The following is a 25,081-nucleotide window of genomic DNA, read 5'->3' as shown; positions in this document are numbered from 1 at the left end:
ACTTTTGGTTTGAAAAGAATTACAAATTATTTGGCAAAAGATTGCACCAAAAAGCATATTAAGAAATTCAACTTCGTATCCTAGCCAAATGAAGCAAAAATATATAGAATAATATAATTTGGAGAACCACAAACATTTGTAAGTACATCAATAAACAACTGTGTCACTTAGAAGACATGTACCGTAAAATATGCAGGAATATTGGGTATCACTATCTTAAATTGTTCAGGAGGCTGACCCTGCAAATCAATCAGGTAAAAAGCATTAAATTATTCTAAAATGAGTTTTAAAAAAAAAGATCTACAATTAAACATTGGGTCAGATATTACTTGTAACAGCAGAAAACATACTGACATATATTCCAATTAAGTAATGATTGTTGACTAGAAAAGACAGAATAAAACCTGTTAATGTAACAACAAGAATACCGCTCATCTAATTTGAAATCACTCTGTAATCGAGATATAAGCAAACACACATTTCAGTAGTTTGGACTTTGGAGTTGGACATGAATCCACATGGTCAATGCACCCTTCCACTATGCCTGTCGTTCTCATTAGCCAACTATTAAACCCTAGTGACACTATATATAATTTCTGTCAGAAGTTTGTACCATACACATGGATGGCAGAGCAAACATGTTGTGTTCTTTTTTATCTCAAAGAACCGAATTTTTATCATACAAAAGGTTAACCACAGGGTGCAACTTTCACAAGAAAAAGATGCATGAGGTTATACTGGAATGCCTACAAAAGTTCTTTCCTGCAATATACATATTAGTACATGATAACCAGAATCTTCAACCGGGAATGGCATATCTGCATCAGGTTCTAGCTTTATCAAATTCACCTTGCATCTAGATACTTCCGACCCTATTGTATGATAATGCATCTTTTACAGCAACCACATTTAACTACAACCATCTTTAAACATCCAAGTTATACTCTTACCAAAAAAAAAGCATCCAAGTTATACCACTGAAAGGAATGGACTTCATCAAGCCTATCAAGATATGATGGACCAAATGACTAGTTAAAAAAGAAAAAACAACCATTTGAGATATTTATAGTTATGCAACATTTTATAGTGTACATTGTGTTTCCTAAGTGATCCTACTTCCAAGATTCCTATGATCACCACTTACCAATTCCAGGATATAAACATCAATATGTGATACCTCCGACCAAGAAAAAGAAAAATGAAAAAAAGACATAGCATATGTTTTTCTATAAATTTAGAATTACTTTCTTCTACCTTTCTGATTTCTCCTTTCCAGGGCCATTCCTAAAAGTGATTCTATAGTATCAGATCAGATGTTTAATGTCTCATCTCAAAGTCCTATGACCCTAGTCAATATCCTTCATGCTCGAAGCCATATATCAAAGATCATCTTCAAATACTTCTGTGAGTAACCACACACCATGTAAATCCCATTAAGCTTCCCCCTATTGACCAGGCAAACATATTTCTTAGCATTTTGTATTATAGCGAACTGCAAAATAATGTCTTTCAAAAGGTGATGTCGGGAGAGAATTATGAGAGCATAATTTGCAGGAGGATCACAGGTAGTGGAACAGAAACCTGGAATAAGAGTTGACGAAACTTTCTTATAAAGCTCTCCAAAATCAATAAAAAGCAAAAGCAGCACATTATCAATATAAAATTCTGTAAAAATAATGCAGTATCAAAAAAAAAAACAAAAAACAACATGTGCTAGCAAATTCCCACTTATAAGTTGAAAACCATCGATGAGTAAATAAATTTCAATTATAGCAATCCGATTGGATACAAAATGACCCGAAAAATGTGCATCTGTAACTTCCAAGCGGCAATTGACCAACCTAGACCTGATCGGTTTTGACTGGAGATTCATTTGCATGCAGCTAAGTCTACTTCTATTAAAACCATCAATGACTAAATAAATTTCAATTGTGGCAATCAGATGGGATGCAAAATGAACTCAAAAAAAGTGCATCAGTGACCTCCAAGGGGCAATTGTCCAACTTAAATCTGACTAGATCTAAGTGGAGATCAGCTCGATGTAGCCAAATCTACCTCCATCATGCATGTGTATGTATGTACAACACATAGAACTGGAAATGGGCTGGGCCATGCCTCTACCCGAGCCCACCTGAATTTTTTACTCGAGCTGTGGGCGAAGCTTTGACCTGAAAACTTTTCGAAGATAAAGGGTCGAGCCTGACTTGAGCCCAAGTACGGGCCCAAACCAAAAAGCCCAATTTAGCCAACCCAACCTTCTGCCACTTCCTCTCTCATCTCTTTGACTCCATCTGCCATTCCCTCACCAACCACCATGCTTGGCTAGAGCTCATCGACCGCTCTGTCTTCTCCAATCTGGACTCCCTCACCGATAATGCATCCTGAGTACCTCTTCCTCAACGACCAGGACACTAGTGGTACCGCCTCTGGGTTCCTTTCGTTCCTTGGTGGAGCCGCTGCCTCTACTGGCCCCAAAGGTGACCATGCAACCGTCAGCGCCCTCATCCTCCTCACCTCCACTCTCATGGTTAGCGCCACCATCGTCACCATCCAAGGGGCTGTTCACGTGCCCAAGGACTTCTTTGTCAACGACTGGGACATTTGCGCCGCAACCCTCGAGTTCCTTTCCTTAGTGGAGCCGTTGCCTCTGTTGGCCCTACAGTCGATGCCTAATCTTGATCCAACAGTCGGCACTGTAAGGCATCCCATTCTCTCTCCCTTAGTCTAGTCCGTCTCCGAATTTGATATCAGGCTCAATTTGGACTCAAGCTCAGGCTGAGCATAAGCTAGGCCAAATATATACTCAAGCCTAGCCCAAACTACCTATGGGCTCTAAATCTAAGCCCAAATCCAATCCGAATCGACTCGAGCCTAACCCATGGCTTGACATGAAGTCAGCCTATCCAATAGGCTTCAAGCTGGCCCAAGGCCACTTCCAACCCTAACAACACCCAATTATCATATCAAAAGGACCCAAATTTAAACAAGCATCAAGAGCTCATTCAGCAAAATCAACAGCACCATATGATTCACGGAACTATTGTAATGATTAATAATGACTTAGTGAGATATCTCATCAAGCTTGATTTTTCTAGTTTGATAGCAAAGCAGAACCAATCAATGCAAACTTCAATAGGAAAACATTTTAGCCGCACAATTTCAAGCATAAAACAAACAACATATAAAACAACTCATATCTCACATATTTGAATTAGCTTCTGCAACACATTTTTTTCCCATTCTTTCAATAGCATTCATAGAAAAAGATTTGTGGTACCTTTACTCTCTGATGACTGCCAATAAGGAGGAGATTGTCTTCTATGTGCAAGCTAGTTATCACAACCTGCAGTATGAAAACAAAACAAACTTTATGCCGTCTAATTTATGAATAGCGAAAAATAGTGTAACTTAGCAAACATTAAAAAACAGGCCATATCATTCATGTAATATACTATATTATGTATCAGGGACCTAAGCTAGACAAAATACAAAATGAATGCCTGAAAAAAGAAAATATATGCTTGTTTGATTAATATATTCGACAGGAATTATAGTCTCGTGAGAATCAATCAAGGACATGGATTTGTAACTGGTCATACTGTAAAAGTACTTATAGTCAGAGTTTAATGGTTTCTCGTTAGTTGGCCATTAGCACAGATCCATGGGTTGCTGCAGAACCAAACACTTTACCCTCCGACCAAGCAAAACAGACACATGCATCTTTACCTCTAGACTGCAGTAGCTTGCACAGTTCTATTATTTGGTTTTCACTCATCTTCTTCCCATAAAAATACTACCTAATAATAGTTGAAATTGTATATTTGAATATCTTATTATGTGGCATCAAATGCTTAATAGATGTAAATCATGTGTTTAGGTTATCAAGTCCTGCTTTTACACTAAGGATGAGAAAAGATGTGGGTAGCCTAATAAAGGCATCAACAGCAACCAACTTAAACATGGTTCTATCTTTGGTGTATCCCCACTAGCTAAACATTATTTTCAGTAATGCATGCTACCAAGGCAGTAATCAGTCCACAGCACAAAACAGCTCATGAAGCTTCAGTGAACTGCCACAATTATGAGACCACCAGAAATTTGTTATGGAATCAATAAGCCTCGATACAGAAATGACATAATCTTGGCATTGTTCTTATATTTTGCATGTTTTACAAAATATTTTGTTCCTAATTGCATAATCAAATTTTGATGAATTTAAACATTATTCTAAAGATAAATAAATAAATAAATAAATATAAATATATATATATATATAATAAACAAAATCTCTCTCTCTCTCTCTCTCTCTCTCTCTCTCTCTCTCTCTCTATATATATATATATATATATATATATATATATATATATATAACAAAAAAGATTTTGCTTACATAATAATTAGTGGTTCTTAAAATATTTTGGTTCTCTAAAGTCCTTGTTCTGTGAAGATATCTTTACATATATACAAATACAAGGTTTTTGCAAAATGGAGCAAAAGAATGCATTTTGTAATTCTGATAATCTTGGTAATATCTTTACTAAATAAAAATGAATTCTACATTGCAAATCAAGAATCTATATATGTTAATTGCAAAGGTGAGCTTATAAAATTTGGCACCAGCATAATCCATTATGCAATCCTAGAGATAAATCAATCATGCACTTCACACTAAAAAGGCAATTCACATGCAGCTTTTATCATAAAGCTGTACATGAAATACGAACCTTTGTAGGTCCAGCAGCATGAAGGATATTGCAAGCTTCCAGTCCATCTCTTTCGCAAGTAACCCTGCAATTAACCAAACAATTAGATGACCAAAATGGATAATATAATCTTTCTACAAGCAATTGGCAAGTTTCTATAGAAGAAAAATTTATTCATACAAGGTATGATTGCATGGAAAACAGATTATGATATGTGAAGCAACTCTTGGAAATCAATGACAAGGGAGAACCATGCTATGGCATAAAGTTACATCCAAGTTCAACAATTAACAAAAAGATACATAATTTATCCATCACATGTGTAATACTAATTCAAATAATATATAAATGATGAAATAATATATTCTTATGAAATGCAGAAAGAAGAAATCTGGAGCGTGATCACCAGATGAACAGATGCTGGTAACACAAGAAGGATATTCTAGATTTTTCTTATTGTTTATTTACATTTTGTCACCTTAGGCAAAAACTATTTCTTGTCAAGTGGTTATTTAACATTAAGGTTACTCCTATTGGTTGTTTTGATATTGGTTTAAATAATAGCAATCAAAATCTAGTCCACCATAGTTATCCATTTGGCCCAGTTAAACTAAAAAGAAGGATCAAATTACTATTTTCCAATATCACATCTTCTAATGAGACAGGACTGGTTTCAACCAAAATACATAGTTGCAATGGTATCAGTAAGCCCATGAGATCATTACCTAGGAAGTTTCATAAAGCAGTTGAACAATGTGGCTGCCTAGTTCCTCTCTCCATTCTTAAACGATATTGTGCAGATCATGCATCTAATTCTTCTAAATGATGACTGGAGTGTTGTGGAAGATCGAAAAGGAAAAAACTACAAGAAAATGCTCGAAGAAAGCATGAAATCCCAGGATAGAAGACACCAACATGGAGTCACCAGATTTAAGATGAGTATCACCAACCATCCTTCAGCTTAAATAGAAGTCTGGAATAAGGTTTCCATAAATCTCACTTTCTTGTTACAGGCTTTGGAGTATCATACAGTGCAATGAGCATGATTGAGAGCAATAAATATGTCAATAAAAAGTCACATTAGCTTAGTCTTGATGATAAGAACAAAAAAAGTAGAAGAAGATGGTACAAAATACCCCACACTCAAAATTACAACATGAGACCAGGGGCATTATCGGCCATATAAAGGGTCCACTCTGATGCATAATCTAACCATCAACTCATAAATATACCAAAGCTCCTTTAAGTTGGATTAGAATTTGATTATGCCCAGTTTAATTGGTATAGATTACAATCAATCATTTCAAACAAATGGTAGAAATCGATCTCATGAGCAGCATCTTTCTCATCTGCAGTCACTGAAACTAAACTATGTACATATCAAAATAAGATGACAAGAAACTTGTATTATTGTTTGTACTTGAAATACCAGCATAGGACTAAGATTGTAACATAATGAGATGAGGAAAGTGAATGAATTCAAGCAGATGTTAGGAATGATGATCATAATGACAGATAAAGACACCTAAAAGCATATTCCATATAAATATTTCGTACTCTCCTCAACATAGAAATAATTTGAAAAATAGGGTACCTGGCCCACTAACTAGCCTCATAGTTTTGGTAGTAGGAAACTCTCATGCCCCAACATGCATAGCCCATGAATTTAGCAAAACCTCCCCTTATCCCTATAAAAATTAATCCAAATAATGCTATATTTATTTGCAAAAGTGCCCTTTTAATAGGCTTCGATCTCCCATACTAACCATGGTCCCTAGCTAGTCAACCAGAGTAAGAAATAACTATCTCACCCTTGGGCACTGTAAACCAGGGTCCCCAATCCTCCCAGCCCATCTTGGCCCTCATGTCATAGTCCTGACACTCCCTCTTCCACTCTCTGATTTCTTTGTCATCCAATCTAGCCTTAGCTTCATCCAACCCTTCCTCTGCCTCAACATTCAGGTCTCCACCGGCTAGTTTCGCTAGTACCTCCTAGACCCCACCCTATGCTGGAACTCTAACCCTCCCACCCCACCCATTGCCCCTCAACATTGGCTTTGCTTGCACGACCTTCGGCCCTGTCCTCTTTTTCCTCAATAGTGCCCTCCGTGGCATTGCCTTCACTTCCATCCCAGCTCTTCAAAGCCCACCTTCACCATTCGTATCTTGACCCCTACAGGTCCATAGCCAATGAGATTACCACCATAGGCACTCTCATCTATGGGATCTACAGCATCAATGGGTGTCACCCACCAACCTATGCCTTGGTCGAGGCCCTTGACCCTGCCCATGCTGCTCGAGCCACCATCCCTAGCCTGTCCCACCTCCATGAGGAGTGGATGCATTGTAGCATTGCCCTTGCTAGGAGGCTTCTCATGGTGGCAAGCCACAATGGGGTGGTCTATGACCTAGTGGTGGAGGTGCTGTAAGAGCCCACATCACAGTGCTCAACCCTAAGTGGAGGGGAAGGGCAGTGGTGGTAGGAGGGATTCTATACTCTTACGGTTACCCTAGTTCTAGAAAAAAAATAAAAGAGGCAAGAGAAGGAATGCCAAATTAACCCAAACCAGTGTGGTTCCTGGTCGAAATGGCAAATTTGGGTTGGTAAGGGGGGCACAAATGGAGCGGAACCAACCAAAACCTGAACTCTCCAGCATAACAAAGCATCCTGTAACTAATAGTAGTGGCTGTGAAGCATGACTGCATAAAAAGTGTGAAATAATAATTATATATTTATGATACAACTTCCCAATGTAGCAAAAAAATCAAAATAATTAAGGAATGAAAATTCCTACAGTCCTGATGCCATGAGAAACATAAATTAATAATTACATATTTATGATCAAGTGATGAAGCCAACTGAAACATTACTGCACCTAAGCTTGAGAAATTCCTACAGTCTTCGAATCGTAATCTTTTATTTGATGATTTGAGAAAGATATAGGAGGAAAATTTACCAATCCTTGCAACATAAGTTTATGTTTGATGATCTAAAAGACATAGGGAAATAAATTTTCGTCTTTCACACAAAAAATAAGAGGCATAAGTACCTCAAACCTGTCAGTAGTTCAACTTCGAACTGGTTAGGCGTAAGCATTGAAGCAACTGGAACAACCTGACAGGGAAACAATTATTATGGTTGGTAAATCATCATAAAGTAGCCTGACAAGATAATTATTAGAAGTGTATAATAACAAACAAGGAATAAAAATATAAAAACAACTAAATGTGAGTCTAATGTATTTCTATCGGAATTCTTTAATGAAACATGAAATTTTGACCATGCTCAACTAAGGCCAGGAGGCCACACAGGCTAAAGCTATCTTCAAGGATCTTTAAGCCACTATAAGCCCATTTCAGGCTACAGCTATGTGACTCATCAATGAACAAGCTGGGGTAAGGCTTAATACAACATTAATGGGTCCATACTCAGCATAAGGTGTCATGATTATGCTAATTGGACCTAGGCAGGCTGGAGAAAGCTAAATTCTACCAACCGTAGAGAGCAACCTTCAATCTACAAATTTACATTTCAAGATGCCTATCATAGTTATATAAACAATCTCAGGGCTGATGAACAAAGCTTCACCCAACCTATGACAGCAGCTTATATAAACATGTCAATAAACAAAATTATCTTTTTAAAAAAGAAATTGCAACTTCTTAGAAATTGGGAAGAGGGTAAAAATTATCCACTAATTAGAATTAAAGTTCACTAAAAATCGAGCCATAGGCTAAAACAACAAATTTTATGTTTAGGAGATGATAAACCTAATAACTATATAAATGTGGGAATAACCATGTAAAAACCTTCATTGTTCTTAGAATGCCCCTATCTCATAACACTAATGATCTTCGGATTTTTTTAACTATCAAAAAATTTTTAACTATTCTTAAAATACTTGTCATTTCATATTCTCAAAATACTCCTATCATATATACCTATTAATATTTTAAATATTTTAATTTTTTTGAACATTCTTCATCCAAACTATTGCTTAGTAGTAAAATAATTTATACATCAAGGTTTGCCATACTACCCCATACCGCCCGGTACGGGGTGTGCCACACCACATAGGTACCATACTGGTGCAGCATACCATACCATACTAATGCTGCAATAGGATTTTACCGCGGCGAACCTTATACATCAAATAGTGAAATATTTTAGATCAAGCACCAGTCTATTCCTTTAGAACATTCTCCAAGCACCTCACCTTGAACCTTTGGATGAGGCAAAGGTCCTTACTTGCCACAACTCCACCATGGTTGACTAGGTTCTCAAGTCCGTACCAAGGTCTTCAAATACTCTCAACATCTTTTGCCCTTTTCTCCCTATCATCCTTGGATTGCAGGGAATCTACCTTGCAAGCCTATAGGATTAGTAAAATAGAATGGCTATACATGGTCTCATACTGTGTCAAACTACATGTGAATTCTTTTTTCCAAGAGTCCTTTTAAGTTGATTAACAATTGATTTCACCACATTCACACCCTATATACATGGAGTTGGGATCTCAATTGGGAACCACGCAAGATCTAGGGCTCATGGATAAATTTGGGGAAAGTCTAAATCAGCATGAGTAAATGGTTACAGCCAGGTCTGTCACAAAACAAGTTTGCCTAAATTGGGTTGGATAGCTGTCCTAATTGGATGACCCCCTAACTGGGACTTCTTGGTCTTTTAATAGGATAATTCAAGCCATATGCATCATCTTTAGGACATGTCCACGACAAGATCTATACTTGCTCCACCAAAATCCATTTTCCTTTGGTATTGCCTACTCCATCCACCACCGACATTCAACTAGCATCATTATTCTGGTGGTCTTGTATGACGTAGCCATCTCGAGTTTTGGGCCAAGGTGTTGGATAACAAACCCATTATTATGTTTGCTAAAAGAAAATCCAATGAACGGTGGTAAAAGGAAGTTTTGAACATCTTGGCTAAAATGTGAATGTTGTAAAAATTGATGTCCCAAGGTATAGTAGTTTATGTTGGCCGTGAAACTAGAAAAAGGAGAGTTGGAAACCTCTCCAATCCATGGTTGAATTGAACAGGCCTAGCTAACTAGCCAACTATATAATCTTGCAACATCAAGTGATTGGAAAGTGTAGATCTTAATGAGTGCCTAACATTCTTTTCTTGAAGAAAATAAGTGCTTTATATTTGAAGAAAAATCATTAATATACATATTAAATGAATGGGGGTCCAGATTAGGTCTTTCATGTGAAAGACCGACCATCCCTCTCACTGTCTTTAACTTAATCACCAAAAAAAAATAATCAGAGACCCTGGAGGCTCCATCCTTTTTCCCATTATCTTGATCCTGAATGGAAACAAGAGTTTAAGAGAGACATCATGGAATCAGAGGATCGCTCAAGTGATTTGCCAGAAATAGCTCAAAAGTACTTATTTATGATACTTAACCATCACAACTCAGGTCCTCACTCTTCCATCATACTCTCTCACAGCCAAACTTCTCCCAGCACAATCCAAATCCTATGTGGATTTTGCACCAAAAACCCACCTGGTTACTGATTTTGAAATAACTGGTAATATTAACCTTTCTTCCAGAATGATGCACATTTAGGATCCCCTAGTGATTTTGCCCCTGGATCCAAGTACAAGAGAGGCAGCAATTTAAACAAGTGTATATGAGATATTCAAACTATATGCATCGGGCATCTAGTAAATCTGAATCACCCATCTCATATATAGATTCAAGGACACAATCATCCAAAAATCTCTAAATATGTACTATTATGCAAGAAAAAGACTTTTCTTGCAAAATCAATAACTAAATGAATTATTTATGCAAAATTGACAAATCTTCTCAATGAATTGATCCCTTTACGAAGGTTTCCATAATCATGGTCCCATTAAAGTGTCACCCTCACTTTCTCAAATAACCAAAGAAAGGAAGCCTTTCTTAAACAACTTCGATGTAGACGTTGATGATCAACTGCCTTAGCTTCATGGGATAAAAATGCCCAAGGTACAATAGTGACTTAGATATAAGCGAGGTAGCCTTTAGACAATGGTTGTTTAGTATAACAGGGAAAAAAGTTACCATGCCATGATATGTTATATGGTTCTTAATATTTTGATTTGAATGATATTCAAGCTATTGTTAAATTAAAAAATCATCAATCTTTTTAAGGCTCTGAAGGGGAAAAAAAAGGGGATCATGCAGTTGCTTCATGTAACATATCATAAATGTCCACTATAACTACTTTTTCAAGATTTGGTAAGAGTATAGACCCACATTAACATAAAACTTTAGGTCGCTATTCTTGGCAAACCTGTGCATAATGATGGAGTTAGTAAACTCACATACCTTCTTTGGATTATTATGATCAAATCCAAAGCATTTTATGAAAAATTGGATAATCTATAACATATGTTTCAAATATGAATATGACAGCATGACTAGCAATAAAAATATTCCAATTTAGTTCAAATTTGTTTCTGGACAGTCTTCTATATACACAAGCAATAGTATATCATGTGCACAAGCACATGCGTTTAACTTGTTAGACTTAAAACAGTACAACCTCATGTTAGGAGCTAGCCTGAAGAGTAAATTATATGGCAGGAAAAAAATTTTAACCATTATACTTTAGTATTTTTATAGAAAACTGTTCCAACTATTTCCATATAGTTTGACAGAAAAGAGAAGTTATGATAATTCTCGGTTACTGCATTGTGAGTTCATCAAACATTAGCAATACATACCATCCAATAATAGAACAGGAACAGAACAAGTGACCACAGAACTTAACCTTTGCTTATTAAGTGGCATACAAGATACAGATGGTCATATCTTAAATATAGGTCAAACTGTCAAAAATAAATCACCTTTTCACGATATACAGCAACCAACTCCTTTGGAACATAAAGCTTTCCTTCATCTCCCATGACCGGATCACAGACTGGAGAGAATAAACTCAATAAATACCAACAAGAGAAATTTTCTGAGAGCATTATATTTGGACATCCGAACTTTTTATGCCAAAGCCAGTCATCAAGTCAAAAGACAGTATTTTCTTCAGTCCTGTTAGAAGGAAAACAAAGCCCAGAGGAAAATTTCTCACAGAAAATCACAGAATAGTAAGTTGTTTTCACTGGAAACAGGGGTCCTTCATCTAGTAAACTCTCATACTTCAACTGATGGCTGAAAATGCAGAATTTCTCACAAGAATTATGTACAGCTAACATTGATACAAATTGTCATGTTGGTGAATTGCACAACAAAAGAAGACTGAAAACAAGTATCGAGCAATTTGGCCAAAGCAAGATTCTGAGACTTTTGCATGTAGATTAGTAAATACATTAATTAAGCTCCAGATAATGTGATAAGGCTAGTGAAGGGGAAAAAACGAGAATATCAATTGCAAAGGTGCACTTAACATACAGGTAATAAATATTTGGCTAAAGATGGAGAAATAATGGAAAATGAAGATGAGTGACTATATTAATTGACCATGTAGAGAAACAAATCTAGATGGAATGAATAGGGAGAACGTGTGTCTCATTCAATCAGAATGATTGAATTCAAGCAGGCTATTAAAATGTGGCAGAAGATACACAAAATAGATGAAATATCACCCATAATAATAGGCAACTATTAGACAAGATAGGTGCTAGTACCCATATTTTGAGTTAATATTACTGGTCAATGTACAAGTTTCAAGTATCTATCAAACAATTATCTTGTTCATGCAAATAGACAAAACAATTAGACCATAAAAGAAGAATTTCTTATAGATGCAATCCAAACATGGCATAATACATCCTCATGAGTCCTATGCTAAAGCTCTCTGTTTGTCATAGTAACATTCCTCATGTTTCTTAAATAAGTTATATTTATTAATATAGGTTTTTCATGTAATCTGATGGGTAACATATAGCCAAAGAATATGAGTATTATGGAACATTATGGAAATAATCTCTAGGATTATAAGATTGTTTTTTAAAAATTCTAAATTCTTTATTCAGAATAATCAAGAATAATTTGGATAGAATCAATATCCATACAGGTATACTGGTATATGTCCACCGCAGCAACTCAGCCAGGTAAAAGATTTTGAGAGACCATTTTTGGCCTCAGATAGTTAAAGATCTAATTTTTTACATATCGGTTCACCTGAAATGAACTCAATACAATTTAATTGGCAAGGTTAGGCTAGATTTTATAGATATGGATAGATATCACATATATGCACTGTTTCTGGAAATAGTAGTTGCTATCCACATTTAAAAAAAAAAAGAAGTACCTTTCTCTTAACTGCGGTGGACTAAATTCCTTATGGACAATGTCACATGCAAATAACTACAAAATCTTACTAAAATGTTCAGATAATCAGAACCGATAAGGAGTACTTGGTTTGCTTTTAGATAGGCCTTGCAACATGAGACTTTGAATGATGTCCTATCCTTTCGGGATCTCTCAATCCAACTGATGAAACTAATTCATCCCCAATTAAAGTTTCAGGTATCATTTCCATTCCCTTCAGTCAGAGTACACAAATCAAAAATCTTACCTGTAAAATAAAATGGAAAATTGCTCTAGCATTTAGTAGATACATGCATCAAAATGTTACACAGAAAGACTCCTGGACATTATTGCTCAACTCACCCACTTTTGATAAATGCCAAGGCTTCTGAAAGAATTTGATGATCAACCAAACATGACCAACCTTATAAAAGATGTAACTAACAATATGCCTTTTGTTACATTAATAGCAAGCACAAATTGTATTTAGAAGATGAAGCATGAACATATTAGTTGCCAGATAAAGGAAATAGAGATAAGAAGTCAATATATTTACCATAAATAAGTCCAGGATTGATTGAGCGTAATCGCTCCACCACTTGTAACACAGTATCCAAAAATGAAACTGAACCAATATAACCTGAAAAGTGCACCAAAAACAGAGAAAGCCACATTACATGAGAAAAAAAAAACTTAACAAGAAGATGGAAGGAATGGTAGATAGAGAATGATGGGAGATCGTGGGGCCACTTCATGGTTTCCACATACATACATGGCTAGGTAAATACTAAGATAAAATATCTAATATCTAGTTCATGAATGCAATTAAGTCCTGTCAAACATCATGACAAACTTTAAAAAAAAAAAAAAAAAAGGAAGTACGTGGCTAAATGTTGCTAGCATGCAATCTGTCAATAGTGCTCAAGCACCAGAAAATTAATATGCCGTATACTGAAAGCATCAACAGCATACTTGTGCATGGCTGAACAAGCACATGTTTATAATGCATATAGAATAGAGAAGGGGAAAACCAAAAAAATCTTACACCTGTTTGTGATTATTGTTGCCTATGGCAGATAGTTCTGAGCTATGTAGTAGCAGAAAGTGGATGAGACACAAAGAGAATGTTGTTGCTTTTACAGTTTTCATTTTACATCAGTCCAGATCAAGATTCGCCATCTTGGTACTAGACCTTATATCAATTCCATCCTATTATAGTGTCGGTATGCGGGTCCGTATGGTATGCCAGTGTCAGTATGGTATGGTACACTCTCTACCATGCAGTATGGCAAATACTGGTTCAGATTTTCCCAGAAATCTTTAGGTTTAGGACTATGAAATGTCATATTTGATTTCTCAGAGTTACAGTAGCTTTGAAATCGAGCCCTCCACAAGTCATTTTCATCTTTAGTTGTTGTGTGCAGGTTAAGGGGCTGAATCCTTACAAACATGATCCTTTTCAACATTAGAATGAATGGAATACAGCAGGCACATCACCCATGCATCACTCGTCGGTTTAGGATTTTGTCAAAAACTTTGTTTGTCAAAGGATTGAGCATGCGAGGGGGAAAAATCCATGATAAAGTGGGATTGGGGCAAGGAAGGAGATCTTCTCTCCCATGATATGGTGAGGCCAGGGCATGCAAGGAAACATCATTTTTTTTTCACTTGAAAGAGGTTGTGGGTATGTGTAGGGAACTTTTATTTTTTTCTTGAGAAAGCAAAAGCTGCGCAGCTTCTACATGTGCAATGTATGTGTTTACACTAAAAGTACCACATTTTTCTGAAGGAAAAGTATTCAATGTATGGCTGTGATCAGAAGAGTAGTATTTGATGGATGATTTGATTAAAGCAAAAAGAGATTAAATAAGAAGAATGTCTGATGGATTATCAGGATTAGAGGTGGAGAAGGGCATTTGATGGATTTTGAGAAGGATCATTTGGCATTGTCCAGCTACAAAATGACTCTCCCACTAAACATATTTGAAGTAAATTTGATACATACCCATATTTAAATTCATGCACTCTTTGTTTTATTTACTGTAGTATAATCATGAGAGAACATATTTAATTTAAAAAACAAAAAGGAAAGCACACTTCTGGGCCCCATGACATAGATAGGAAGAAACCAAACATAAGTGATCAAGAGGAAGACCTTGGGAGGGAATTTTAGAGAGTTCAGATCCCAACACTATGGATGTGGGCCCCACCATGAGAGATAAATACATGCTATGCCAAACAGTTTGAGAGAAGCAGAAATTTTTCCCTCTATCCACTTGACACTGGACTTTTTTGGGACAAAAGCTTCCGGCTCTGAGTAGCAAGCTTCAACGCCCTTCCCGTTATTTATTATAGTAGTAGATATTTGTGAGGGAGGATGACGAGAGGGGCTATCTAGAATTAGGTCTTCTTCAAGAGACTTTGGTGGTAAGTCCAGGGCCCAACAAAGGCAGCAACTCCATGATATGCCTTTAACTAGCTTTCTATAGTAAAAAAATTCTGTCAAATTTTTCTCTTTTTTGCAGTAATTGCATCAAAAAACTGTAAATATTCCTTCTAAATGTGTTCTTGCTAACAGTGGCATATTCTTTATATGCAGTTTCCCTATTTATCCTTTGCATATTTTACTCCCTAAACTATCCATTTTGATCTTTAATCAAGCAAGTCGAAAATCCCTTATCCCCGTACCAGCTTTACATTTTTCTATATTTATCTTTTAATTTAACATTTTTACCCTACTCTTTAATCCCTTCAAGCCTATTCCTGATTTACTCATTCCATCTTACTGAAAGCTTATTTAAGGTTCTGTCTTCAGAATAACTCCAACATCTTGATTTGCAGTTTAAATTAGGATTCCTTTAGTCTCTTGTGCATAATAAAATTGATCTGGATAAAATTTCTTTTACCCTAAACTATAAGGTTAATCTCACTCTCGAATTTCTCTAATAAATAAATTCAAAAGATATATCTCTAAAATCTGTTCTTGCACTAGTGCATGTGACCCCAAATAGTAAATTAACAAGTATGATTGTAACAACTTAAGACCTCACCTAAAAAGGCTACTCGAAATGTGTTGTTTGGGTTCATGTATAAGTACCCAAGACCTTCCCAATGCATAGCTAATGTGAAAATATAAACACACCAACATAAGCTCTCACATACTAACCTCGTTTAAGCTCCGGCATCCTTACCAAGCTAAAAGTCCAAATCTAATCACAAACACCACGACCAACCCATGGTCAGATCCTTAAAGAGCCCATGCTATAATGTCTCTTAATCCACATGAGCTATAGGTTGAGTCCGTTCAGACCCGGACCTCATCCAAAAAGGCTAGCCCAAAGGAATGACTTAAGTTCTTGGTTCTACATAGATATCCAAGATCTTCCCAATGCACGACCTATATAGGACTAATCACACACCAACACAGGCCCTCACTATGATTCTCACCTATTAAATCACTTAGTCATGTTTCTATATTCCTAGTTAATAGTTTGCAATAATTCATATCAAGGTTTGGTGTCTTGGTACCAAATCCCATACCTATACGGCAGTACCATCCTATTACAATATTGGTACACCTCCATATTGCATATCAGTTTGGTACCAATGCAGTACACTAGTACAGTATGGTCTGTATGCACCGATACTAACCAGTATGGCAAACACTGATTTATAAATATACTAAATCTTAAACATTCAAATACACTAAAAATTGGCTTCATTCGCCGCATATAGGTACATGAAAAATCCTTAACAAGAAAAACAATGAAAGAAGTTAAAATGACGAGCAAGGAAAATGAGCATTTTAAATCAAGATTAACTAAGATAAAATGCCATCTCATACTTCCAAGAACCTTCAAGCAGTAGTCAATTGGAGAATGGCATGGAAACAATGATAAACAGGGCAGTAATTGCAGCAAACTTATAGCAGCAAGGCACAAAATGGAATAAGTTACCTGTTAACAGATGAGTGTAGTATAATAGTTCGTTTGCTCCTAGACCTTCAATGAGATCCCATAGCTGTTGACCATTGAGAACCTGCCCTCTAAACGTTGGGTATCCTGCATAACATTTTATTAATTAGACCATGATTCACCATGTATCAAACCACATATCATTTAGCCATTCACTTGTACACAGCAGCAGATAAAGTCGCACCATATATTGAGCTTCTGATTTCTGAGACTGTTTGAAGGAAGTTATATAAAGCAGCTTGCCTGTATGATTAGAGAACTGCACGGAGTTGATTGGATCCACATCATAGCCAAGAAGTTGAAGAGGAAAGACGGCCGATTTGTTGCCAACATATCCCTATGAATAATAACCAGAAAGTGTAAGCATCATGATATAAAAATGGCAAAACTACCAAGAAGTGAAGCCACAAACAAAATAAAAGTCATCATGCAATGTAGCGCGACCAAAACATTAAATCCATAAATGGCCAGCTTTCTAAATACTCTATTTGGCACTATGACTGTCAAGGATTGATCCAAAATCTCTATGTTATCTCAAAACCAACGATTCAGATCCCCGCGGGATGTCCCGTTGGACACTAGGACAAGGTACCATCCCATGTGTCGAGACAAGTCGTCCTGCTAGTGTTCCAGTGTCCCAATCGGGATGCCTTAGGACATCCTCTGTCCCAAGGGACGGGACAACGGTGCATCCCGTTCCATAAAAAAATGGGGACAGTCCCATCCCACGGGATTTAAAACCTTGCTCAAAACTTCTGTATTAGTAATTGACTCTCTCCAAGTTTTGCAAGTTCAAACCCTTATGCTGACTACTTCAATCATTAAGGATCCTAAAGTAAGAGTTCGTAATATAACAAGAAAGAAGTGGTAGTTAATGATCTAGTCTAGTGATAGAAAAACCCTTAGCTTTAGATTTATAAAATTTCTATTTTCAGTATAATTTATGCACTTGATATTTGAATGTTTAAATAATAATAGCAATACTTAGATAAATACTAGCAATATTAATAACAATAATGTCTAGTAATTAGTGCTTATTGCTTAGTCCTTTATTCGTAGAAGCAATAATTATAGCATAATTAACATACCAGCATTGTTATTATACATGTATCCAAGCCACTTGAAACTAGAGATTTAGGTCCCAATAGGACGTCCTGAGACGTTCTGTGGGACACTGAGATAAGGTACCATCCTATGTGTTGGCACAGAACCGTCCCGCTAGCATCCCAATGTTCCAATTGGGATGCCTTGGGACATCCTCTGTCCCAAATATCGGGACAAAATGGGACGGCGACGTGTCCCATTCTATGAAAAAATCAGGATAACCCCATCCCACAGAATTTAAAATCTTGCTTGAAACCCACATCCAACTCAACCATTAGATTGAACCTACCTCATTACACATAGGCTTGCATAAGAGTGGCCACATATGTGGTCACGCAATGCTAAATTGGCTACATGTGCTGTTGAATAATGCTATTCCATTATACACGTGTCCACATGCTAAGCAAACCATCTTTTCAGCTCATATGCAGCTAGATCACACAGAGCAGCCAAATATAGGGTACGTGGTGCAATCAAGAGACCGCAAAAGCACGTGTGGCCAAATATGTGGCCTTATGCACTACAACATTTTAAAATAGTGAGCACAGCTTAGGATGCGTGCATCCATTTCAGCTTGATAATATATGATAAAGGAACCCTTACTAAAGCATACCATTGAGAGTGATAGATGTTTCAGAAGGGCTCATTTATGGCATGAAGGTGTTATCTTGAGATTCTTTTCCCCAGTCCCTGTTTCAAAGGTCAAGATTAGTTTGACTAAATTACAGGCCCAATAGGCTATGTTTTCAAGCTTTAAGTCATTTGGGTGAGACCATCCCTGAGAGATTGAAGAAGAATGTAATAACATTTTTCTTTTTATGTTTTCTTTTCCATACATTATGGTAGATTTGGCATTAGGGCTCACGTACTTTCCCTTGTAATCTATCATGAACTCAATCAGAATCCTCCATCCACAAATTTGTAAGATCTGATAAACAAAATTATATCTAGCCCCTCTTGGAACTTGACCATCAAGATCAATTCTCATCAACAGATCTATTTATGCAAAATAGTACGCAATAATGATAAAAAAGTGTTCATATAAAAAATACAAGATATATTAGATTGCAGGAAAAAATTAACAAATGTAGTGTATCAAAAGCTACCATAAAATATATTATCAAAGTTTGGTTTTCGAGCACACATGGTTTTGCAAAAGATATTGAATGAAACATGCCAAACAAATAGTTAGAGAAAGAGCAATGTGAGATTTCAAAGCAAGTGATGCACCTTAGATAGAGATTTTTGTGTGCCTACTTAGCAATGAATTATCTTAACTGAATTTTTGCATGCTTACTTTGAATTGATGCCACACTAAATCTTTGTCTAATATACTTCCAGAACCAGGAGTAAGTGTTGGAGAAACTGTATTGAATTAAAATCTGCTAAAGGATCAAACTAAATAAGAATACGTTTATTATTAACCTACATACTTATACATGTGGTACAAGTAAATCTTCTAAAACTTCCTCACAAACTAACAGAAACGTAAATGCCTACTCTGCATAAACAAGCCTAATAACTTCAGGATTCAGTTAATTCAAATCTTACAAACATTATTTCTAGTCAAAAGAGACTCATAAAGTTATTTTCTAATCCACTAGGAAACCTTCCATGGCTGAAAAATATAACTAAACTTTTTGAATAACACCAATATAAGGACTCCAATCTGAATAAGAAAAGGACTTTACTAAATTTAGCTAAAATGCATACAATCCTAACTAGATAACGTGCCAATATGGACCCAAGTCCTACCACTTCCACATGAAGGCCTTTCCTAATTTACTATTCTTAGGGTTGGCTTCCTCCTGAATAGAATCAGCCATTGAGTTTACATCTTTATGTGTTAGGATTTGACGCCTCGAGATTTGGCCCACATTGAGCCCACAGCGAGGTCCGCGGCGAAAAACAGAATCCAACGAGACCAAGATCACCTCAAACGGAGCTCGGACGGAGAAGATACGTACTTTTGAAGCTTGCACGGAATCCGAGGTGACGGAGGACAGCCGACGGCCGGCGACGGGCCAGCGGAGCAGCGGCGGCGCGGCTGCAGGAGGTGAGACACCACCCAGCGCACGGCAATGCACGGGCCAGGCACACAAGGCGTGGCCCGGCCCAGCCCAGCGCTCGTGGGGTCCACCGTGGACCGCAGGGCGCTAGCGGTCTACGGGAGCCGTGTGGACCGAAGTCACGGTCCACGCGTCGTTCAGGGGGTTTTTAGCGCGATCGAATGGCTTGGGAAAATTCTTGTTTCAATCCAATGGTGCAGGACCTTATTTGGTTGATCTTAGGACTCTTAATCCTAAACTAACTCGTGATTAAAGCCTTTAAAAGATCGAGAACAGTGGATTGGCGATGTGGTGGTTTGGTTTCTCACGAGAACAGTACCCCGTGGTGATTTTCTGTCGTGAAGACCTGTGGTCGGCGACCCATGGTCTCGCATGGGCACAGAAAATCCGGTGAAGAGGAAAATCCCGTGAAGAGAGAGAGCTGCGTGATGCTGAGAGGAGAAGCAGAAAGGCTCCTGGACAGCGAACAGCGGTCGCTTCAGAGGTTCAGGAGATCTTCCAAGAGAGAGAGTTTTTGTGAGAAAAAACTTTTTGTGAGAGAGAAATTGGGTGTACGAGGATTGAGGATGAGATCTTCTCTTGTAAAATTTCTTTTTCACGGTGAAGTTTACATGTCCCGTGAAGGCGAGCCCTTTTGTGGCTGATCCACGTATTTTGATTGTTCTTTCTGTTTTATTTTTTCTTTCTTCCTGCTGCATCGCGCAGTACCGAAAAGGTCTTGGGAGGTGGTATCCTGGTCAGACATCCATCCAACAAATGGTATCAGAGCAAGGCGGTACAAAGACGCAAATTGAAGCGGTGGTGAGAAAGACTGAAGATGAAGAAAATAGGAACAATCAAAATGGAGATCAACAAATTTGATGGTAAGAACAATTTCTCCTTGTGGCAGGCAAAGGTGAAGGACGTGCTCATCCAACAGAGATTGATCGATGTTCTCTTGTGCGAGGAAAAGCCAATCACCATGGAGGTGCGGGATTGAAAACGACTATAGATGCAGGCGATGAATACCATCCGTATATACCTAGCGGATGAGGTGGTGATCCATGTGCTGAGCGAAACTTCTCCGACAATGCTGTAGTCGAAGTTCGAGGAGCTGTACATGGCGAAGTCTCTCACCAATACTCTTTTCCTCTGGAGGCAGTTCTACCAACTGCGGATGACTGAGGGATAGAGCGTGTAGGAGCATCTAAGCTCCTTCCAGAAGATCCTCACCGACCTCCTCAGCGTTGGCGAGAATATTGAGGAGAAGACCAGGGCGCTGGTTTTGCTAGCATCGCTTCTCCCTTCGTATGAATCCTTGGTGACTGCTCTTCTAGTGGGAAAGAGCACCATCAAGATGGACGAGGTCACCACGACAATACTCCAGAACGAGGTTCTCAGGAGAGAGAATCCGGCTTCGAGCTCAGGTAGCGGTAGCTTAGCTTTGGTGGCTTCTGGAGGAGCAAGAGGCTGTAGACGAAGCGACAGGAGATCGCAACGAGGGCGATCCAAGTCCAGGAGGGACTTGAGCAAAATCAGTTGTTATCGATGTGAGGAGTTTGGGCATCTAGCCAGAGATTGCCCTCAACTAAAAAATCGAACGGTGGCTGCTGTGGCGACGGCCAGCAGTGATTCAGAGGGAGATATCTGACGAGGTATCTACTTCTTTCCAGTAGTGGATATTAGATTCTGCATGCACCCATCATGTATGTTGCAGAGAGGAGCAGTTTGACTCTCTGGAGAACAGTGAAGGCACTGTATATCTGCCGAATGGATCGAGCTGTGCGATCAGAGGCATTGGAATGGCCAGCTGGAGAACACATGATGGTACAGTGGGAGATTAGAGGAGATCCGATACATATCCAATTTCAGACAGAATCTTATCTCACTTAGCAGACTGAATTCGAAAGGCTGCAGAACGATAGCTGGTGGAGGAATCCTGAGGGTGCTACGCGGCGATAGGATTATGCTGGAGGAGAAGAAGGAGAGCAGAAGACATTATTACCTGGCAGGAAGCCCAGTGCGAGGTGGAGTTTCGGAAGCTAGGTGGAGCTCCAGATGGAGGTGGATTGGGCACGAGACAGGAGACTCGGGAGGACGAGAGGCGACGTCGCAAGGTGAGATTCCTATTGCCGCAGGATGATGCCTCGAGTAGATCTCAGGTCATGAGGAGCACAGCATATAACGGAGATGGGATCGAGCGGCCTGACTCGACTTTCATGTTTGTTCATCCATGATCAGCAGGTGATTGCCCCAGGACATGAGGGCAAGGAGATTCAGAAGCTCTCGAAGTTAGGAAGAGGCCAAATATCGAGTCGAGATAGAGATTGTTAGGATTTGACATCTCAATATTCAATCCACATTGAGCCCACAGTGAGATCCACGACGAAAAATGGAGTCCAACGAGACCAAAATCACCTCAAACGGAGCTCGTACGGAGGAGATACGTGCTTTTGAAGCTTACACGAAATCCGAGACGACAGAGGACCGTCGGCGGCTAGCGACGGAGCGGTGGCGGCGCTGCCGCAGGAGGCGGGACGCCGTCCAGCGCACGGCAGCGTGCGTGCCAAGTATGCAGGGTGCGGCCCGATCCGGCACAGGGCGCGCGGCCCAGCACAGGTGCGTGCGCTCGGGGCGCACGGCCCGGGCCCAGGCACGCAGCATTGGTGTGGCCCACGAGGCGCTGGCAGTCTACGGGAGCCACGTGGACCGAAGTCGCGGTTGGTTCAGGAGGTTTTGAGCGCGATCGGATGGCCTGGGATGATTCTGATTTCAATCCAACGGTGCAGGGCCTTATTTGGTTGATCTTAGGACTCTTAATCCTAAACTAACTCATGATTAAAGCCTTTAAAAGGTCGGAAACAGTGGATTGGCGATGTGGTGGCTTGGTTTCTCACAGGAACAGTAACCCGTGGTGGTTTTCTGTTGTGAAGACCTGTGGTCGGCGGCCCATGGTCTCGCGTGGGCGCAGAAAATCCAGTGAAGAGGAAAATCCCGTGAAGAGAGTGAGCCGCATGACGCTAAGAGGAGGAGCAGGAAGGCTCTTGGACAGCGGACAGTGGTCGCTTCAGAAGTTCAGGGGGATCTTCCAAGAAAAAGAACTTTTGTGAGGAAAAACTTTTTGTGAGAGAGAAATTGGATGTACGAGGGTTAAAGGTGAGATCTCCTCTTGTAAATTTTTTTTTTCACAGTGAAATTTACATGTCCCATGGAGGCGAGTCTTTTTGTAACTGATCCACGTATTTTGATTGTTCTTTCTGTTTTATTTCTTTTTTCTTCCTACTGCATCGTGCAGTACCAAAAAAATCTTGGGAGGTAATGTCCTGACCAGACATCCACCCAATATTTATGGACTTCAACAACTTAAAACTCTGCATTAATCATCCCTCTTGCTCGCTGATCTACAAAATATGTCTCCATTGTGAATGCTTGTCCCTGAGTTTGTCCTCACACGTGGTACGGTAGAAAATCCACGCTCCAGAAAAAGTGACTTCTCGGTATTTCACTCACACCATATATATATATACAGGTTTTCTTGACCATATTTCCTGGGGTTTTGACTCTATGAGCGCAAAATTAAAGAAACTATCTCAGTCAATGTGTCGCATATCTCTTGAGGAGGAAATCGTGTGTTTTCTTTTTTTCCCTCTTTTGTTGACAAAACTCCCGTGATTTCAAAAAAAAAAAAAAAACTTTTTTGAGTCAAGGGAGTCATTTAGGAATCTTTCGGGAATTTGAGGCTGCACTCAATTCATGTTGCCGATCTCATGGTGCATCAAGGTTATATCTTATATTTTTCCCACATCTTCTTGTATTAATCACTCATTCGGTCGGTGGACCGTAAAAGGCACATTTTGGCCTTTCAAAAGCTTTGTTCTGGAGGTATTTCCCCCTTTCTTGAACCCCGTCTATCTTTCCCCCGAGAAAACGAAGGAAAAAAAGGAGAAACATAATAAAAAGGCAAGCCTCTCTTCAGTTCTTTCATCGTTAACCAGAACTTCCGCCATTTTCCACGGTAAAATCCAGGGGTTAGGGTGCAAAGTTTACAGCTTAACTTATATCAAGAAACCAGATTAGATCAAAGACAACATAAAATTAGGTATATAATTCCACAACCAAGAAGAGGAAAATAAGAGGGACGAAAAGGTAATCGAGGAAGAAGAAGCAAGAATTCGGATGAAACCTGAACGGTGTGGGACTGGATACTGAGGACGCGGCCGGTCTCGGATGGGAGGGCCAAGGAGAGGATCGGAGGAGGCGCCATTGCCGATCTCCTCGAGAAGGAGCGCTTCCACGACCTGCCAGCGAGGAAGAAGAACTCCTCTGACACTCGAAAAAGGTGCGATCTTTCTCGTTCTTGGAGAAGCGAGAGGGGGAAGATGAGGGTAGTTTCTTTCTTACCTAGAGACGATGGGGAGAAGGGCGGTTCTTGGTCGGAGGTCGGGGCGGCTGGGACTGGGGAGGAGCACGCCTCTCATACGACTTTGTGAGGGAGCGAAGACCGGGATGGGCGCAATTTTAAAGCGCTAGCGTGCACCCCCTAGGCAAGGATATCTTTCTAATTTACGGATACGCCCTTTCGGAGCCTTTTTTTATTTTATGGAGCTGTTGCATCCAACGGTCCCAGTAAAGTCGGGAAAATAAAATTTATATGAAAGTGCTTGGAGTTGGAGGTGTGTTTCAGGGTTGGCGGCCGCTGGTGGTCAAGCCACGGATCTCATGCGGTGGCGGGTGCAGGACGGAGGAGCCACATGCAGCGAGTCATCGGCGCACGGTACGAACAATTCAAGGTACAAGGGATAGCAATCGATTTTTTTATTAATTTTTTATTATATATTTTTAAAAATACCTCCTCATCCAATTTATTTCTAAAATTAATGCCCCGTGAAACCGCCGCTTCAAATAATGATTGCATGGCCACCTCAGTCCATCTCCAAGTGAATTAGATAGATTTGGCAAAAAAATTGAAATCA

At 39.0% G+C, this 25,081-nt stretch overlaps 1 protein-coding gene across 1 annotated transcript in view; it reads right to left on the bottom strand.

Annotated features, from left to right (window-relative positions):
• Positions 1 to 24,664, bottom strand: part of LOC105041189 (pyridoxal kinase) — a 29,090-nt gene extending 4,426 nt beyond the window's left edge. The window contains exons 1-10 of the mRNA XM_010918047.4: positions 24,510 to 24,664; positions 24,292 to 24,406; positions 17,200 to 17,293; positions 16,939 to 17,043; positions 13,539 to 13,622; positions 11,566 to 11,639; positions 7,754 to 7,818; positions 4,725 to 4,788; positions 3,278 to 3,343; positions 183 to 239 (exon numbers count right to left, since the gene is read on the bottom strand). Of these exons, the coding sequence (XP_010916349.1) occupies positions 183 to 239; positions 3,278 to 3,343; positions 4,725 to 4,788; positions 7,754 to 7,818; positions 11,566 to 11,639; positions 13,539 to 13,622; positions 16,939 to 17,043; positions 17,200 to 17,293; positions 24,292 to 24,406; positions 24,510 to 24,586 (801 nt within the window). The 5' untranslated portion in view covers positions 24,587 to 24,664. The remainder of the gene's footprint in view (positions 1 to 182; positions 240 to 3,277; positions 3,344 to 4,724; positions 4,789 to 7,753; positions 7,819 to 11,565; positions 11,640 to 13,538; positions 13,623 to 16,938; positions 17,044 to 17,199; positions 17,294 to 24,291; positions 24,407 to 24,509) is intronic.
• Between the last annotated feature and the right edge of the window lie 417 nt (positions 24,665 to 25,081).

Source organism: Elaeis guineensis, chromosome 3 (assembly GCF_000442705.2).
Source record: "Elaeis guineensis isolate ETL-2024a chromosome 3, EG11, whole genome shotgun sequence".
NCBI classification, from domain to species: domain Eukaryota; kingdom Viridiplantae; phylum Streptophyta; class Magnoliopsida; order Arecales; family Arecaceae; genus Elaeis; species Elaeis guineensis.
The sequence above is the reverse complement of the archived record's forward strand: the minus strand, read 5'-3'. Positions and strand labels throughout refer to the sequence as shown.